At 37.4% G+C, this 14241-nt stretch overlaps 1 protein-coding gene across 1 annotated transcript; it reads left to right on the plus strand.

Annotated features, from left to right (window-relative positions):
• Nucleotides 1-3382: 3382 nt before the first annotated feature.
• Nucleotides 3383-13986, plus strand: LOC127444302 (uncharacterized). The gene is made up of 44 exons (XM_051703573.1): nucleotides 3383-3776; nucleotides 3884-4005; nucleotides 4096-4157; nucleotides 4339-4439; nucleotides 4559-4625; nucleotides 4730-4884; nucleotides 4992-5113; nucleotides 5204-5265; nucleotides 5448-5548; nucleotides 5668-5734; nucleotides 5839-5993; nucleotides 6101-6222; nucleotides 6313-6374; nucleotides 6557-6657; nucleotides 6777-6843; nucleotides 6948-7102; nucleotides 7210-7331; nucleotides 7422-7483; nucleotides 7666-7766; nucleotides 7886-7952; nucleotides 8057-8211; nucleotides 8319-8440; nucleotides 8531-8592; nucleotides 8775-8875; nucleotides 8995-9061; nucleotides 9166-9320; nucleotides 9428-9549; nucleotides 9640-9701; nucleotides 9884-9984; nucleotides 10103-10169; nucleotides 10274-10428; nucleotides 10536-10657; nucleotides 10748-10809; nucleotides 10992-11092; nucleotides 11204-11255; nucleotides 11345-11514; nucleotides 11599-11720; nucleotides 11836-11897; nucleotides 12027-12170; nucleotides 12260-12438; nucleotides 12536-12657; nucleotides 12794-12855; nucleotides 12984-13221; nucleotides 13404-13986. Exons 1-44 carry the CDS (start codon nucleotides 3383-3385, stop codon nucleotides 13497-13499), a joined length of 4968 nt encoding a protein of 1655 aa, XP_051559533.1. The 3' UTR covers nucleotides 13500-13986.
• The last annotated feature ends 255 nt before the right edge of the window (nucleotides 13987-14241 follow it).

Raw genomic sequence — 14241 nt, forward strand, 5'->3', positions numbered from 1 at the left:
TACAACACCTTCCACAACCGTGACAGTGCCTACTTCATCTCCGGCTACAACAACAGCTGGAATGACAACTCTTGAATCCACAACTGAAGCTTCAACAACAACAGTTGTAACTAAGGAAACAACAAATCCAACAACTATGTCAACAATTTCACAAAGTACAACTGCAAGTGCAACAACTACAACACCTTCTACAACTGTGACAGTGCCTACTTCATCTCCAGATACATCAACAGCTGCAACAACAACTCTTGCACCAACAACTGAATATCCCACAACCACAGTTGTAACTCAAGAAACAACAAATCCAACAACTCTATCTACAATTTCACAAAGTACAACTGCACCTTCAACAGCTACATCTACACCTTCCCCAACCACGACAATGCCTCTTTATACTACAACAGTTCCTACCTCTTCTCTGGGTACAACAACAGCTGCAATGACAACTCTTGCACCCACAACTGAAGCTCTCGCAACAACAGTTGTAACTAAAAAAACAATAAATCCAACAACTATGTCTACATTTTCACAAAGTACAACTACAAGTGCAACAATTACAACACCTTCCACAACCATGACAGTGCTTCCCTCTACTACCACAGTTCCTACTGTGTCTACTGGTGTAAAAACATCTTCATCAACATCTCTTGAAACCACATTTGAAACTCCAACAACAACAGCTGTAACTAAAGAAACAACAATTCCAACAACTATGTCTATAATTTCACAAAGTACAACTGCACCTGCAACAGCTACATCTACACATTCCCCAACCACGACAGTTCCTCTTTCTACTACAACCATTCCTACTTCATCTCTAGCTACAAGAACAGCTGCAATGACAACACTTGCACCAACCACTGAAGCTCCCACAACAACAGTTGTAACTAAGGAAACAACAAATCCAACAACTATGTCAACAATTTCACAAAGTACAACTGCAAGTGCAACAACTACAACACCTTCCACAACCGTGACAGTTGCTACTTCATCTTCAGTTACAACAACAGCTGCAATGACAACTCTTGCACCCACAACTGAAGCTCCCACAACAACAGTTGTAACTAAAGAAACAACAAATCCAACAACTATGTCTACAATTTCACAAAGTACAACTGCAAGTGCAACAACTACAACACCTTCCACAACCGTGACAGTGCTTCCCTCTATTACAACAGTTCCTACTGTGTCTACAGGTGTAACAACATCTTCAACAACAACTCTTGCACCCACAACTGAAACACCCACAACCACAGTTTTAACTCAAGAAACAACAAATCCAACAACTATGTCAACAATTTCACAAAGTACAGCTGCACCTGCAGAAACTACATCTACAACTTCCACAACAGTGCTTCCTTCTACTACAACAGTTCCTACTGTGTCTACAGGTATAACAACAGCTTCAAAAACAACTCTTGCACCCACAACTGAAACTCCCACAAGCACAGTTGTAACTCATGTAACAACAAATCCAACAACTCTATCTACAATTTCACAAAGTAATACTGCATCTGCAGCAGTTACATCTACACATTCCCCAACCACGACAGTGCCTCTTTCTACTACAACAGTTCCTACTTCATCTCCAGTTATAACAACAACTGCAATGACAACACTTGCACCCACCACTGAAGCTCCCACAACAACAGTTGTAACTAAGGAAACAACAAATCCAACAACTATGTCAACAATTTCACAAAGTACAACTGCACCTGCATCAGCTACATCTACACCTTTCCCAACCACGACAGTGCCACTTTCTACTACAGCAGTTCCTACTTCATCTCCTGGTACAAGAACAGCTGCATTGACAACTCTTGCACCCACAACTGAAGCTCCCACAACAACAGTTGTAATTAAGGAAACAACAAATCCAACAACTATGTCAACAATTTCACAAAGTACAACTGCAAAAACTACAACACCTTCCACAACTGTGACAGTGCCTACTTCATCTCTTGGTTTAACAAAAGCTGCAACAACAGCTCTTGCACCCAAAACAGAAGCTCCCACAACAACAGTTGTAACTCAAGAAACATCAACTCCAACAACTACATCTACAATTTCACAAAGTACAACTTCACCTGCAACAACTACACTTTTCACAACCACAACAGTGCATCCCTCTACTGCAATGGTTGCTACTTCAACTGCATCTCCAGGTACAACAACAGCTCCAACCACAACTCTTGCACCCACAACTGATGCACCCATAACTGCAGTGATAACTCAAAAAACACCAAGTCCAACAACTATGTCTACAATTTCACAAAATACAACTGCATTTGCAACAACTACAAATACACCTTCCACAACCATGACAGTGCCACCGTTTACTAAAACAGCTCTTACTTCATCTTCATCTCAAGGTACAACAACAGCTCCAACCACGTCACTTACATCCACAACTTCTGAAGGTCCCACAACAACAGTTGTAATTCAAGAAACCACAAATCCAACAACGTTGTCTACAATTTCACAAATTACAACTGCACCTGCAGCAACAACATCTACATCTCCCACAACCACAACAGTACCTCCCCCTACTACAATAGTTTCTGCTTCATCTACAACACTTGCACCCACAACTAAAATCACTCCAGCTTCAACAACAACTTCAACTGCAGGTTCAGATTTCACAACAAGAATAGTCAAGTCCCCAACTACAACTCAAACAAAATATGAAACTCTAACAAGCAAAACTACAGACTCCACTATGACAGCTCCAGCTCCAACAACAACAATAGCTCTTACAACTAAAACAACTGCTCCTGCAACAGAAACAACTGCAGCTCCATCTTCTGCAACAACAACTAAAACTCCACCACAAACCTCAGCTTTAGCTCTAGACACAAATATACCTACAGCTCAAAGTACAACTGCAGCTCAAACAACAACTGCATTCCAAATTACAACTGCACCTCTGTCAAGCACAACTACAGCTTTCACCAACACAGCTCAAGCTCTAAGCCAAGTGGCACTTCTTACCACAGCAACTTCATTTCCAATAACCAAAACAGTGTCTCCAGCAGATATAACTGTAGCTGTGACAATGATGCCTACATCCTATGCTCCTGCAACTATTACTTCAAGAAGAACAACAATAGCTTCATCCACTACAACTCCAACAAAAACAACTGAACCTCCAAAAACCACAACTGCATCCATGATACCCATTACTGTCATTCCAACCATTACAATACCAACTAAAATCTCAACTACAGCTCCAAGCATGGCAACAAGCACAACTGCAGCTTTTACCAGCACAGCTCCAGCCCAGACCACACTGGCACTTTCAACTAAAACAACTTTATGTCCAACAACCAACACCATGTTTTGGGCAACAATGCATTCAGAAACTACAACTGTATCAACAACCATGACTAGCATTCAAACCATCACACCTCTAACCAGAACAACTGAATATCTAATGTCAAAAATGACATCCCTAGCAACACCAACTGTTCCTCAAACCAAAGTATCTCAGACCTCTATAGCAGCTGCTAGCACAGTTGAATTTCAAACAGAAGCAACAGATCTAACAAGCACAACTGTGGCTATAGCTCCAACATCAAAATTTGCAACAACAAAAACTCCACCACAAAACTTACCCAATTTGAGTGGTGCATCTGTGGTCAAAACCAAGTTAGTTTTCACATCGGCATCATCAGTCCCCAGTGAAACTCTGGTCCTCAGTGCTATCAGTACTCTCCGGAACACCAGAGAGTCACAACTAAATGAATCAGTGAAGCTGGTGAATGTCTCCTATGAGAGTAAGTTTTATCATTTTGATTTGGAAAGCTTTTGAAATATTAAAGTGTAAACAGTTGATGAATGCAAAATTTTGAGTGAACAAAAATGGAAAATTTTATGCCAACAGAAATATCAGAAACCTCCTATACCCTCATTTTTACCTTTAATCTGAGTAATATCAGCATTCCAGAGGATGCAGCGCTAATAAACAACACGTACCAGCAAGTGCAGGATGTCATTAATAGTGTGGTAAGGATTCATAAATAGCTGAAGAAAAGAGTTTGGATCCAATGTAAATTTTCCTCAGTGTTTGATTATTGGTTTGATTTTCACCGGCAGCTGAACACTCTTCTGAATGACCCTGGTAGTCCCGTTTTGGAACCCAGGTCCTCCAACTTCACGTAAGATGCAAACTGACTTTAATCTCTGAACCATATTTATTCATAATCTTCATTTCAGACTCCAGGTTGAGTCATTGAAAAACGTATATCTAAAAATGTATTTTCTTTAAAATCTCAGTAAAACTGTTTTTGATATATTTATTGAAGCTATTTACAAATATATTTTCTGATTTTCCTGCAGGAGCTCATCAAACCAAATTGAGGGCATCATGGAATACACCTTCCAGGATGGAGATGTTATACAACCAGTGAGCTTCCTAAATGAGCTTCGTTTACTGATGGGTATGCATTAATCTTTTTGAAGCCATTCTTATGCTTGAAATTTTTAGTCAAGAAAGCTTCTTTTTGCTTAAAATCATTACTGTCAGTTTGGATCTGATTTGATTTGATTTGGATTGCAGGATTGACTACTACAACAGTGTCTCTACTAACAACAAGTAGCTCTCCTCTGAGCCCTATAGTCCTTGTGTAAGTTTGCATTTCCCATCTTAAGAAATTTCAATTAGCCATTCAATCATAATAGTTGTTCCAAATCAGTAAACTGTATTAAACAAAAGTGTCGCTCTTTACAGATCTGGTTCAGCAGTGGTGAAAAGCAAGCTGCTGTTTAACTCCTCATCTCCAGTCCCCAGTGAAGCTCTGGTTCTCAGTGCTATCAGTACACTCAGGAACTCCAGAGAGTCACAACTAAATGAATCAGTGAAGCTGGTGAATGTCACCTATGAGAGTAAGTTTGATCATTTTGATTTGGAAAGCTTTTGAAATGTTCAAGTGTAAACAACTGATAAATGTAAAACTTTGAGTGAACAAAAATGGACATTTTGATGCCAACAGAAATCTCGGAAACCTCCTATGCCCTCATCTTTACCTTTAATCTGAGTAATATCAGCTTTCCAGAGGACCCAGCGCTAATAAGCAACACGTACCAGCAAGTGCAGGATGTCATTAAGAGTTCGGTAAGCATTCATAAATAGCTGAAGAAAAGAGTTTGTGTGCAATGTAAATTTTCCTCAGCGTTTGATTATTGGTTTGATTTTCACCGGCAGCTGAACACTCTTCTGAATGACCCTGGTAGTCCCGTTTTGGACCCCAAGTCCTCCAACTTCACGTAAGATGCAAACTGAATTTCATCTCTGAACCCATATTTATTCATAATCTTCATTTCAGACTCCAGGTTGAGTCAATGAAAAACGTATATCTAAAAATGTATTTTCTTTAAAATCTCAGTAAAACTGTTTTTGATATATTTATTGAAGCTATTTACAAATATATTTTCTGATTTTCCTGCAGGAGCTCATCAAACCAAATTGAGGGCATCATGGAATACACCTTCCAGGATGGAGATGTTATACAACCAGTGAGCTTCCTAAATGAGCTTCGTTTACTGATGGGTATGCATTAATCTTTTTGAAGCCATTCTTATGCTTGAAATTTTTAGTCAAGAAAGCTTCTTTTTGCTTAAAATCATTACTGTCAGTTTGGATCTGATTTGATTTGATTTGGATTGCAGGATTGACTACTACAACAGTGTCTCTACTAACAACAAGTAGCTCTCCTCTGAGCCCTATAGTCCTTGTGTAAGTTTGCATTTCCCATCTTAAGAAATTTCAATTAGCCATTCAATCATAATAGTTGTTCCAAATCAGTAAACTGTATTAAACAAAAGTGTCGCTCTTTACAGATCTGGTTCAGCAGTGGTGAAAAGCAAGCTGCTGTTTAACTCCTCATCTCCAGTCCCCAGTGAAGCTCTGGTTCTCAGTGCTATCAGTACACTCAGGAACTCCAGAGAGTCACAACTAAATGAATCAGTGAAGCTGGTGAATGTCACCTATGAGAGTAAGTTTGATCATTTTGATTTGGAAAGCTTTTGAAATGTTCAAGTGTAAACAACTGATAAATGTAAAACTTTGAGTGAACAAAAATGGACATTTTGATGCCAACAGAAATCTCGGAAACCTCCTATGCCCTCATCTTTACCTTTAATCTGAGTAATATCAGCTTTCCAGAGGACCCAGCGCTAATAAGCAACACGTACCAGCAAGTGCAGGATGTCATTAAGAGTTCGGTAAGCATTCATAAATAGCTGAAGAAAAGAGTTTGTGTGCAATGTAAATTTTCCTCAGCGTTTGATTATTGGTTTGATTTTCACCGGCAGCTGAACACTCTTCTGAATGACCCTGGTAGTCCCGTTTTGGACCCCAAGTCCTCCAACTTCACGTAAGATGCAAACTGAATTTCATCTCTGAACCCATATTTATTCATAATCTTCATTTCAGACTCCAGGTTGAGTCAATGAAAAACGTATATCTAAAAATGTATTTTCTTTAAAATCTCAGTAAAACTGTTTTTGATATATTTATTGAAGCTATTTACAAATATATTTTCTGATTTTCCTGCAGGAGCTCATCAAACCAAATTGAGGGCATCATGGAATACACCTTCCAGGATGGAGATGTTATACAACCAGTGAGCTTCCTAAATGAGCTTCGTTTACTGATGGGTATGCATTAATCTTTTTGAAGCCATTCTTATGCTTGAAATTTTTAGTCAAGAAAGCTTCTTTTTGCTTAAAATCATTACTGTCAGTTTGGATCTGATTTGATTTGATTTGGATTGCAGGATTGACTACTACAACAGTGTCTCTACTAACAACAAGTAGCTCTCCTCTGAGCCCTATAGTCCTTGTGTAAGTTTGCATTTCCCATCTTAAGAAATTTCAATTAGCCATTCAATCATAATAGTTGTTCCAAATCAGTAAACTGTATTAAACAAAAGTGTCGCTCTTTACAGATCTGGTTCAGCAGTGGTGAAAAGCAAGCTGCTGTTTAACTCCTCATCTCCAGTCCCCAGTGAAGCTCTGGTTCTCAGTGCTATCAGTACACTCAGGAACTCCAGAGAGTCACAACTAAATGAATCAGTGAAGCTGGTGAATGTCACCTATGAGAGTAAGTTTGATCATTTTGATTTGGAAAGCTTTTGAAATGTTCAAGTGTAAACAACTGATAAATGTAAAACTTTGAGTGAACAAAAATGGACATTTTGATGCCAACAGAAATCTCGGAAACCTCCTATGCCCTCATCTTTACCTTTAATCTGAGTAATATCAGCTTTCCAGAGGACCCAGCGCTAATAAGCAACACGTACCAGCAAGTGCAGGATGTCATTAAGAGTTCGGTAAGCATTCATAAATAGCTGAAGAAAAGAGTTTGTGTGCAATGTAAATTTTCCTCAGCGTTTGATTATTGGTTTGATTTTCACCGGCAGCTGAACACTCTTCTGAATGACCCTGGTAGTCCCGTTTTGGACCCCAAGTCCTCCAACTTCACGTAAGATGCAAACTGAATTTCATCTCTGAACCCATATTTATTCATAATCTTCATTTCAGACTCCAGGTTGAGTCAATGAAAAACATATATCTAAAAATGTATTTTCTTTAAAATCTCAGTAAAACTGTTTTTGATATATTTATTGAAGCTATTTACAAATATATTTTCTGATTTTCCTGCAGGAGCTCATCAAACCAAATTGAGGGCATCATGGAATACACCTTCCAGGATGGAGATGTTATACAACCAGTGAGCTTCCTAAATGAGCTTCGTTTACTGATGGGTATGCATTAATCTTTTTGAAGCCATTCTTATGCTTGAAATTTTTAGTCAAGAAAGCTTCTTTTTGCTTAAAATCATTACTGTCAGTTTGGATCTGATTTGATTTGATTTGGATTGCAGGATTGACTACTACAACAGTGTCTCTACTAACAACAAGTAGCTCTCCTCTGAGCCCTATAGTCCTTGTGTAAGTTTGCATTTCCCATCTTAAGAAATTTCAATTAGCCATTCAATCATAATAGTTGTTCCAAATCAGTAAACTGTATTAAACAAAAGTGTCGCTCTTTACAGATCTGGTTCAGCAGTGGTGAAAAGCAAGCTGCTGTTTAACTCCTCATCTCCAGTCCCCAGTGAAGCTCTGGTTCTCAGTGCTATCAGTACACTCAGGAACTCCAGAGAGTCACAACTAAATGAATCAGTGAAGCTGGTGAATGTCACCTATGAGAGTAAGTTTGATCATTTTGATTTGGAAAGCTTTTGAAATGTTCAAGTGTAAACAACTGATAAATGTAAAACTTTGAGTGAACAAAAATGGACATTTTGATGCCAACAGAAATCTCGGAAACCTCCTATGCCCTCATCTTTACCTTTAATCTGAGTAATATCAGCTTTCCAGAGGACCCAGCGCTAATAAGCAACACGTACCAGCAAGTGCAGGATGTCATTAAGAGTTCGGTAAGCATTCATAAATAGCTGAAGAAAAGAGTTTGTGTGCAATGTAAATTTTCCTCAGCGTTTGATTATTGGTTTGATTTTCACCGGCAGCTGAACACTCTTCTGAATGACCCTGGTAGTCCCGTTTTGGACCCCAAGTCCTCCAACTTCACGTAAGATGCAAACTGAATTTCATCTCTGAACCCATATTTATTCATAATCTTCATTTCAGACTCCAGGTTGAGTCAATGAAAAACGTATATCTAAAAATGTATTTTCTTTAAAATCTCAGTAAAACTGTTTTTGATATATTTATTGAAGCTATTTACAAATATATTTTCTGATTTTCCTGCAGGAGCTCATCAAACCAAATTGAGGGCATCATGGAATACACCTTCCAGGATGGAGATGTTATACAACCAGTGAGCTTCCTAAATGAGCTTCGTTTACTGATGGGTATGCATTAATCTTTTTGAAGCCATTCTTATGCTTGAAATTTTTAGTCAAGAAAGCTTCTTTTTGCTTAAAATCATTACTGTCAGTTTGGATCTGATTTGATTTGATTTGGATTGCAGGATTGACTACTACAACAGTGTCTCTACTAACAACAAGTAGCTCTCCTCTGAGCCCTATAGTCCTTGTGTAAGTTTGCATTTCCCATCTTAAGAAATTTCAATTAGCCATTCAATCATAATAGTTGTTCCAAATCAGTAAACTGTATTAAACAAAAGTGTCGCTCTTTACAGATCTGGTTCAGCAGTGGTGAAAAGCAAGCTGCTGTTTAACTCCTCATCTCCAGTCCCCAGTGAAGCTCTGGTTCTCAGTGCTATCAGTACACTCAGGAACTCCAGAGAGTCACAACTAAATGAATCAGTGAAGCTGGTGAATGTCACCTATGAGAGTAAGTTTGATCATTTTGATTTGGAAAGCTTTTGAAATGTTCAAGTGTAAACAACTGATAAATGTAAAACTTTGAGTGAACAAAAATGGACATTTTGATGCCAACAGAAATCTCGGAAACCTCCTATGCCCTCATCTTTACCTTTAATCTGAGTAATATCAGCTTTCCAGAGGACCCAGCGCTAATAAGCAACACGTACCAGCAAGTGCAGGATGTCATTAAGAGTTCGGTAAGCATTCATAAATAGCTGAAGAAAAGAGTTTGTGTGCAATGTAAATTTTCCTCAGCGTTTGATTACTGGTTTGATTTTCACCGGCAGCTGAACACTCTTCTGAATGACCCTGGTAGTCCCGTTTTGGACCCCAAGTCCTCCAACTTCACGTAAGATGCAAACTGAATTTCATCTCTGAACCCATATTTATTCATAATCTTCATTTCAGACTCCAGGTTGAGTCAATGAAAAACGTATATCTAAAAATGTATTTTCTTTAAAATCTCAGTAAAACTGTTTTTGATATATTTATTGAAGCTATTTACAAATATATTTTCTGATTTTCCTGCAGGAGCTCATCAAACCAAATTGAGGGCATCATGGAATACACCTTCCAGGATGGAGATGTTATACAACCAGTGAGCTTCCTAAATGAGCTTCGTTTACTGATGGGTATGCATTAATCTTTTTGAAGCCATTCTTATGCTTGAAATTTTTAGTCAAGAAAGCTTCTTTTTGCTTAAAATCATTACAGTCAGTTTGGTTTGATTTGATTTGATTTGGATTGCAGGATTGACTACTACAACAGTGTCTCTACTAACAACAAGTAGCTCTCCTCTGAGCCCTATAGTCCTTGTGTAAGTTTGCATTTCCCATCTTAAGAAATTTCAATTAGCCATTCAATCATAATAGTTGTTCCAAATCAGTAAACTGTATTAAACAAAAGTGTCGCTCTTTACAGATCTGGTTCAGCAGTGGTGAAAAGCAAGCTGCTGTTTAACTCCTCATCTCCAGTCCCCAGTGAAGCTCTGGTTCTCAGTGCTATCAGTACACTCAGGAACTCCAGAGAGTCACAACTAAATGAATCAGTGAAGCTGGTGAATGTCACCTATGAGAGTAAGTTTGATCATTTTGATTTGGAAAGCTTTTGAAATGTTCAAGTGTAAACAACTGATAAATGTAAAACTTTGAGTGAACAAAAATGGACATTTTGATGCCAACAGAAATCTCGGAAACCTCCTATGCCCTCATCTTTACCTTTAATCTGAGTAATATCAGCTTTCCAGAGGACCCAGCGCTAATAAGCAACACGTACCAGCAAGTGCAGGATGTCATTAAGAGTTCGGTAAGCATTCATAAATAGCTGAAGAAAAGAGTTTGTGTGCAAAGTAAATTTTCCTCAGCGTTTGATTATTGGTTTGATTTTCACCGGCAGCTGAACACTCTTCTGAATGACCCTGGTAGTCCCGTTTTGGACCCCAAGTCCTCCAACTTCACGTAAGATGCAAACTGAATTTCATCTCTGAACCCATATTTATTCATAATCTTCATTTCAGACTCCAGGTTGAGTCAATGAAAAACGTATATCTAAAAATGTATTTTCTTTAAAATCTCAGTAAAACTGTTTTTGATATATTTATTGAAGCTATTTACAAATATATTTTCTGATTTTCCTGCAGGAGCTCATCAAACCAAATTGAGGGCATCATGGAATACACCTTCCAGGATGGAGATGTTATACAACCAGTCAGCTTCCTAAATGAGCTTCGTTTACAGACTGGTATTTACATTCAAACATAACATTTTCCATCATGTCATATTTTAAGTGTCTCACTCCACAAACACCAAATATTTACAAAATTATTCTCATTCATTTATCTTTACTTTACAGGCCTAACCACAACCAAAACTCCAATAACAAACACAACTTCTACACCGACTGTGTAAGACCTATGAATCAAGTATATTTTTGTAAAACTCTGTAGTTTTCTACATCTGTCTCTAAATGTATCTGATTTACCCAATTTTGCAGGGTTGGGAAGGCTATTATTTACATTCGCCTTGTGTTTAACACATTGGGTCCCATACCAAGTGAGAGTAAAGTTCTAGATTTGGCTAACTCTCTACTCTACTCACGTCTCAGAGCTGTCTCAACACAAAACCTGAGTGTTCCTGTGAGCTTTGTGAATCTCATCTTTCAGAGTGAGTTTAACTCTTCACTTCGGGCACCTTATTATAAATATACCACTCACAAATAACGAATTCTTGTTTTATATATGTTTTAAGGAATTTCTAATACCTCCTACGGTCTCAACTTTGGATTTGAAATCAACAATGTCACCATGACTGAGAAACTTGAACTCAGAAATGACTCCTACACAATAATTCAAAACTCTATTAATAAACTGGTGAGTTTGAGACACTTCAATAAGTGCTAACTTTCAACAGCTTTATTTTAATTGCATTAGCCTCAATGTATTAATACTCTATATTAATCTCTATATTAATTGATAAATTCTTCAGCTGAACCAGATCTTAAGTTCCCCCTCAGCTACTCTGTTTGTGTTCAAACAAGCTAATTTCACGTAAGTCTTGACTCAGTACCTTTTACTTTATTTCACTTATAGAAATGTCCAATGATTTTAAAAGGAGCATGATAGGATAATTTCAGTTATTTACCTGTATTCTTGTTGTACATTTGATTCTTCTCTTAGGGGTAATTCCACAGTGATTCAGGCCGATGTACAGTACGTTTTCTCAGAAAGTGATATTCAGACACCCAGCATCTTTCTCCAGGAACTCCTCAAAGTTAATGGTGTTACCACACCTGCTCCTGCTGTAACTTCTCCAACGACTGTGTATGACCTATGATTCAAGTATAATTTTGTAAAAGTCAATAGTTTTCATCTTCTGTCTCTAAATGACTCTGATTTACTCTCTTTTGCAGGGTTGGGAAGGCGATTATTTACATTCGCCTCGTGTTCATCACGTTGGGTCCCATACCAAGTGAGAGTAAAGTTCTAGAGTTGGCCAACTCTTTACTCGACTCACGTCTCAGAACTAAACGTTCTGTCCCAACACAAACCCTGAGTGATCCTGTGAGCTTTGTGAATGTCACCTTTCAAAGTGAGTTTTACTCTTCACTTCGGGCTCCCTATTTAACTGTATGTATTCCACCAACAAATAATCACACAACTAATTCTTGTTTTATATACTTTTTAAGGAATTTCTGATAAATCCTATGCTCTCAAATTTGGGTTTGAAATCAGCAATGTCACCATGACTGAGAAACTTGAACTCAGAGATGACACCTACACAATAATTCAAAACTCTATTAACAAATTGGTGAGTTTAAGACACTTCAATAAAGTGCTTATTTACAACAGTTTGCCGTGAAATTGAAATTGCCTTATTTTGATCTCATTAGCCTTAACATATAATACTATATATTAATCTCCATACTAATTATTAAATTCTTCAGCTGAACCAGATCTTAAGTTCTCCTTCAGCTTCTCCATTTGTGTTCAAACAAGCCAATTTCAGGTAAGTTGTGACTCAGTACACTTTCACTTTATTTCAAGCAGAAATATCCAATGATTTTAAAAGGGCATGATAGGATAATTTCAGTTTTTTACTTGTGTTTCTTATTTTACATTATGATCTCCTCTTAGGGGTAATTCCACTGTGATTGAGGCTGATGTAGAGTATGTTTTCTCGGAAAGTGACATCCAGAATCCCAGCATCTTTCTCCAGGAACTCCTCAAAGTTAATGGTGTTACCACACCCGCACCTGCTGTAACTCCCAACACTACAGTACCCAACAACGGTACTAGTGCAGCATGGGTTGTGGCTATCATCGTCCCTTGTGCTATCATCATTATGCTGGTACCTTGCTGGATTCTCCTTTGTGTAAGTATCATGATGATTGACTGTAAATGTGTATTGGTTATGAAGTGAGTAATGACAGCGGAAATGTCTTATACTAATGATTTAGATCTGCTTTTTAAATGTTGTTTACAGTTTTGAAGTACAGGTTACTGTGTATAAAAGTTAAATTGAGGACACTGACACACTATCTGTTCTGTGTTTAGTGTTTGCTCTGTGGTTGCTGTGCTGCAATTAGAAGACGTTGGCACAGAAGACAGTCATACAATGTACAGTACACCACTCGAAACAGCCTCTTCTAGAGAATTCAAAGATATCCAATGAGAAAAACAGAAATGGGCAACACAATGCAATAAAATAAAAATCATAATTTCAGTTGATTTTACTGATTGAATGGTGATTGAATGGTGCCTTTATGTTATATATCATGATGAATTTACTATGTTGAAGCTTCTTTTATAAATTATTTATTTTATTGTGCCTGTGTTGCTGGACATACAGGATCTGCATACAAAATAAATGTGATTTGTTTTCAAGCTTTCTTTGTAGAATACATTATCATGATTTTTAATTTATTTATTTATAACAATGAATACTAAAAATATATAAAAGTCATGTTTTTTACATGAAATATGTCATTAAAGGGACAAAGGCAGAATAATTTAGTTATAGTTTTTATTCAAACTTCATGCACTTTATCTGTATACTGTACACCTACAGCAAATATATGTTCTGCAAGTTACAAACAAACATTTTTAACTGTAAAAACATCAATAAAAAAAAATACTAGATGTATTAATATTAAAGAATGTGTTTGTCATTATTCTGTTTCTCAATATAATCTAAATATGAAGGTTACTGGTTTATAGGCCTTGATGTGATGATGTTCACACATCAGAACAGTTTATAAATCTGACCCCTTGGATCCGACACAGTTGGTAGTGTTATGCATAATTCCTTGTTTTTCAGTTGTTCCATTACATGGAAAATAACGTAAACTTTTTTCATGCTGTATCTAATTAAGTTCCAAAACATTATTTGTTA

The sequence above is a fragment of the Myxocyprinus asiaticus genome, chromosome 7 (genome assembly GCF_019703515.2).
Source record: "Myxocyprinus asiaticus isolate MX2 ecotype Aquarium Trade chromosome 7, UBuf_Myxa_2, whole genome shotgun sequence".
Taxonomy (NCBI): Eukaryota; Metazoa; Chordata; class Actinopteri; order Cypriniformes; family Catostomidae; genus Myxocyprinus; species Myxocyprinus asiaticus.

What these genes read in the sequence shown, in the direction of transcription:
- LOC127444302 (XM_051703573.1), top strand. Translation starts at nt 3,383, where the DNA reads ATGACTAGCATTCAAACCATCACACCTCTAACCAGAACAACTGAATAT. An exon ending in CCCAAGTCCTCCAACTTCAC is followed by an intron (nt 9,702 to 9,883) that starts GTAAGATGCAAA and finishes ATTTTCCTGCAG; the next exon opens with GAGCTCATCAAACCAAATTG. An exon ending in AAAACTCTATTAACAAATTG is followed by an intron (nt 12,658 to 12,793) that starts GTGAGTTTAAGA and finishes TAAATTCTTCAG; the next exon opens with CTGAACCAGATCTTAAGTTC.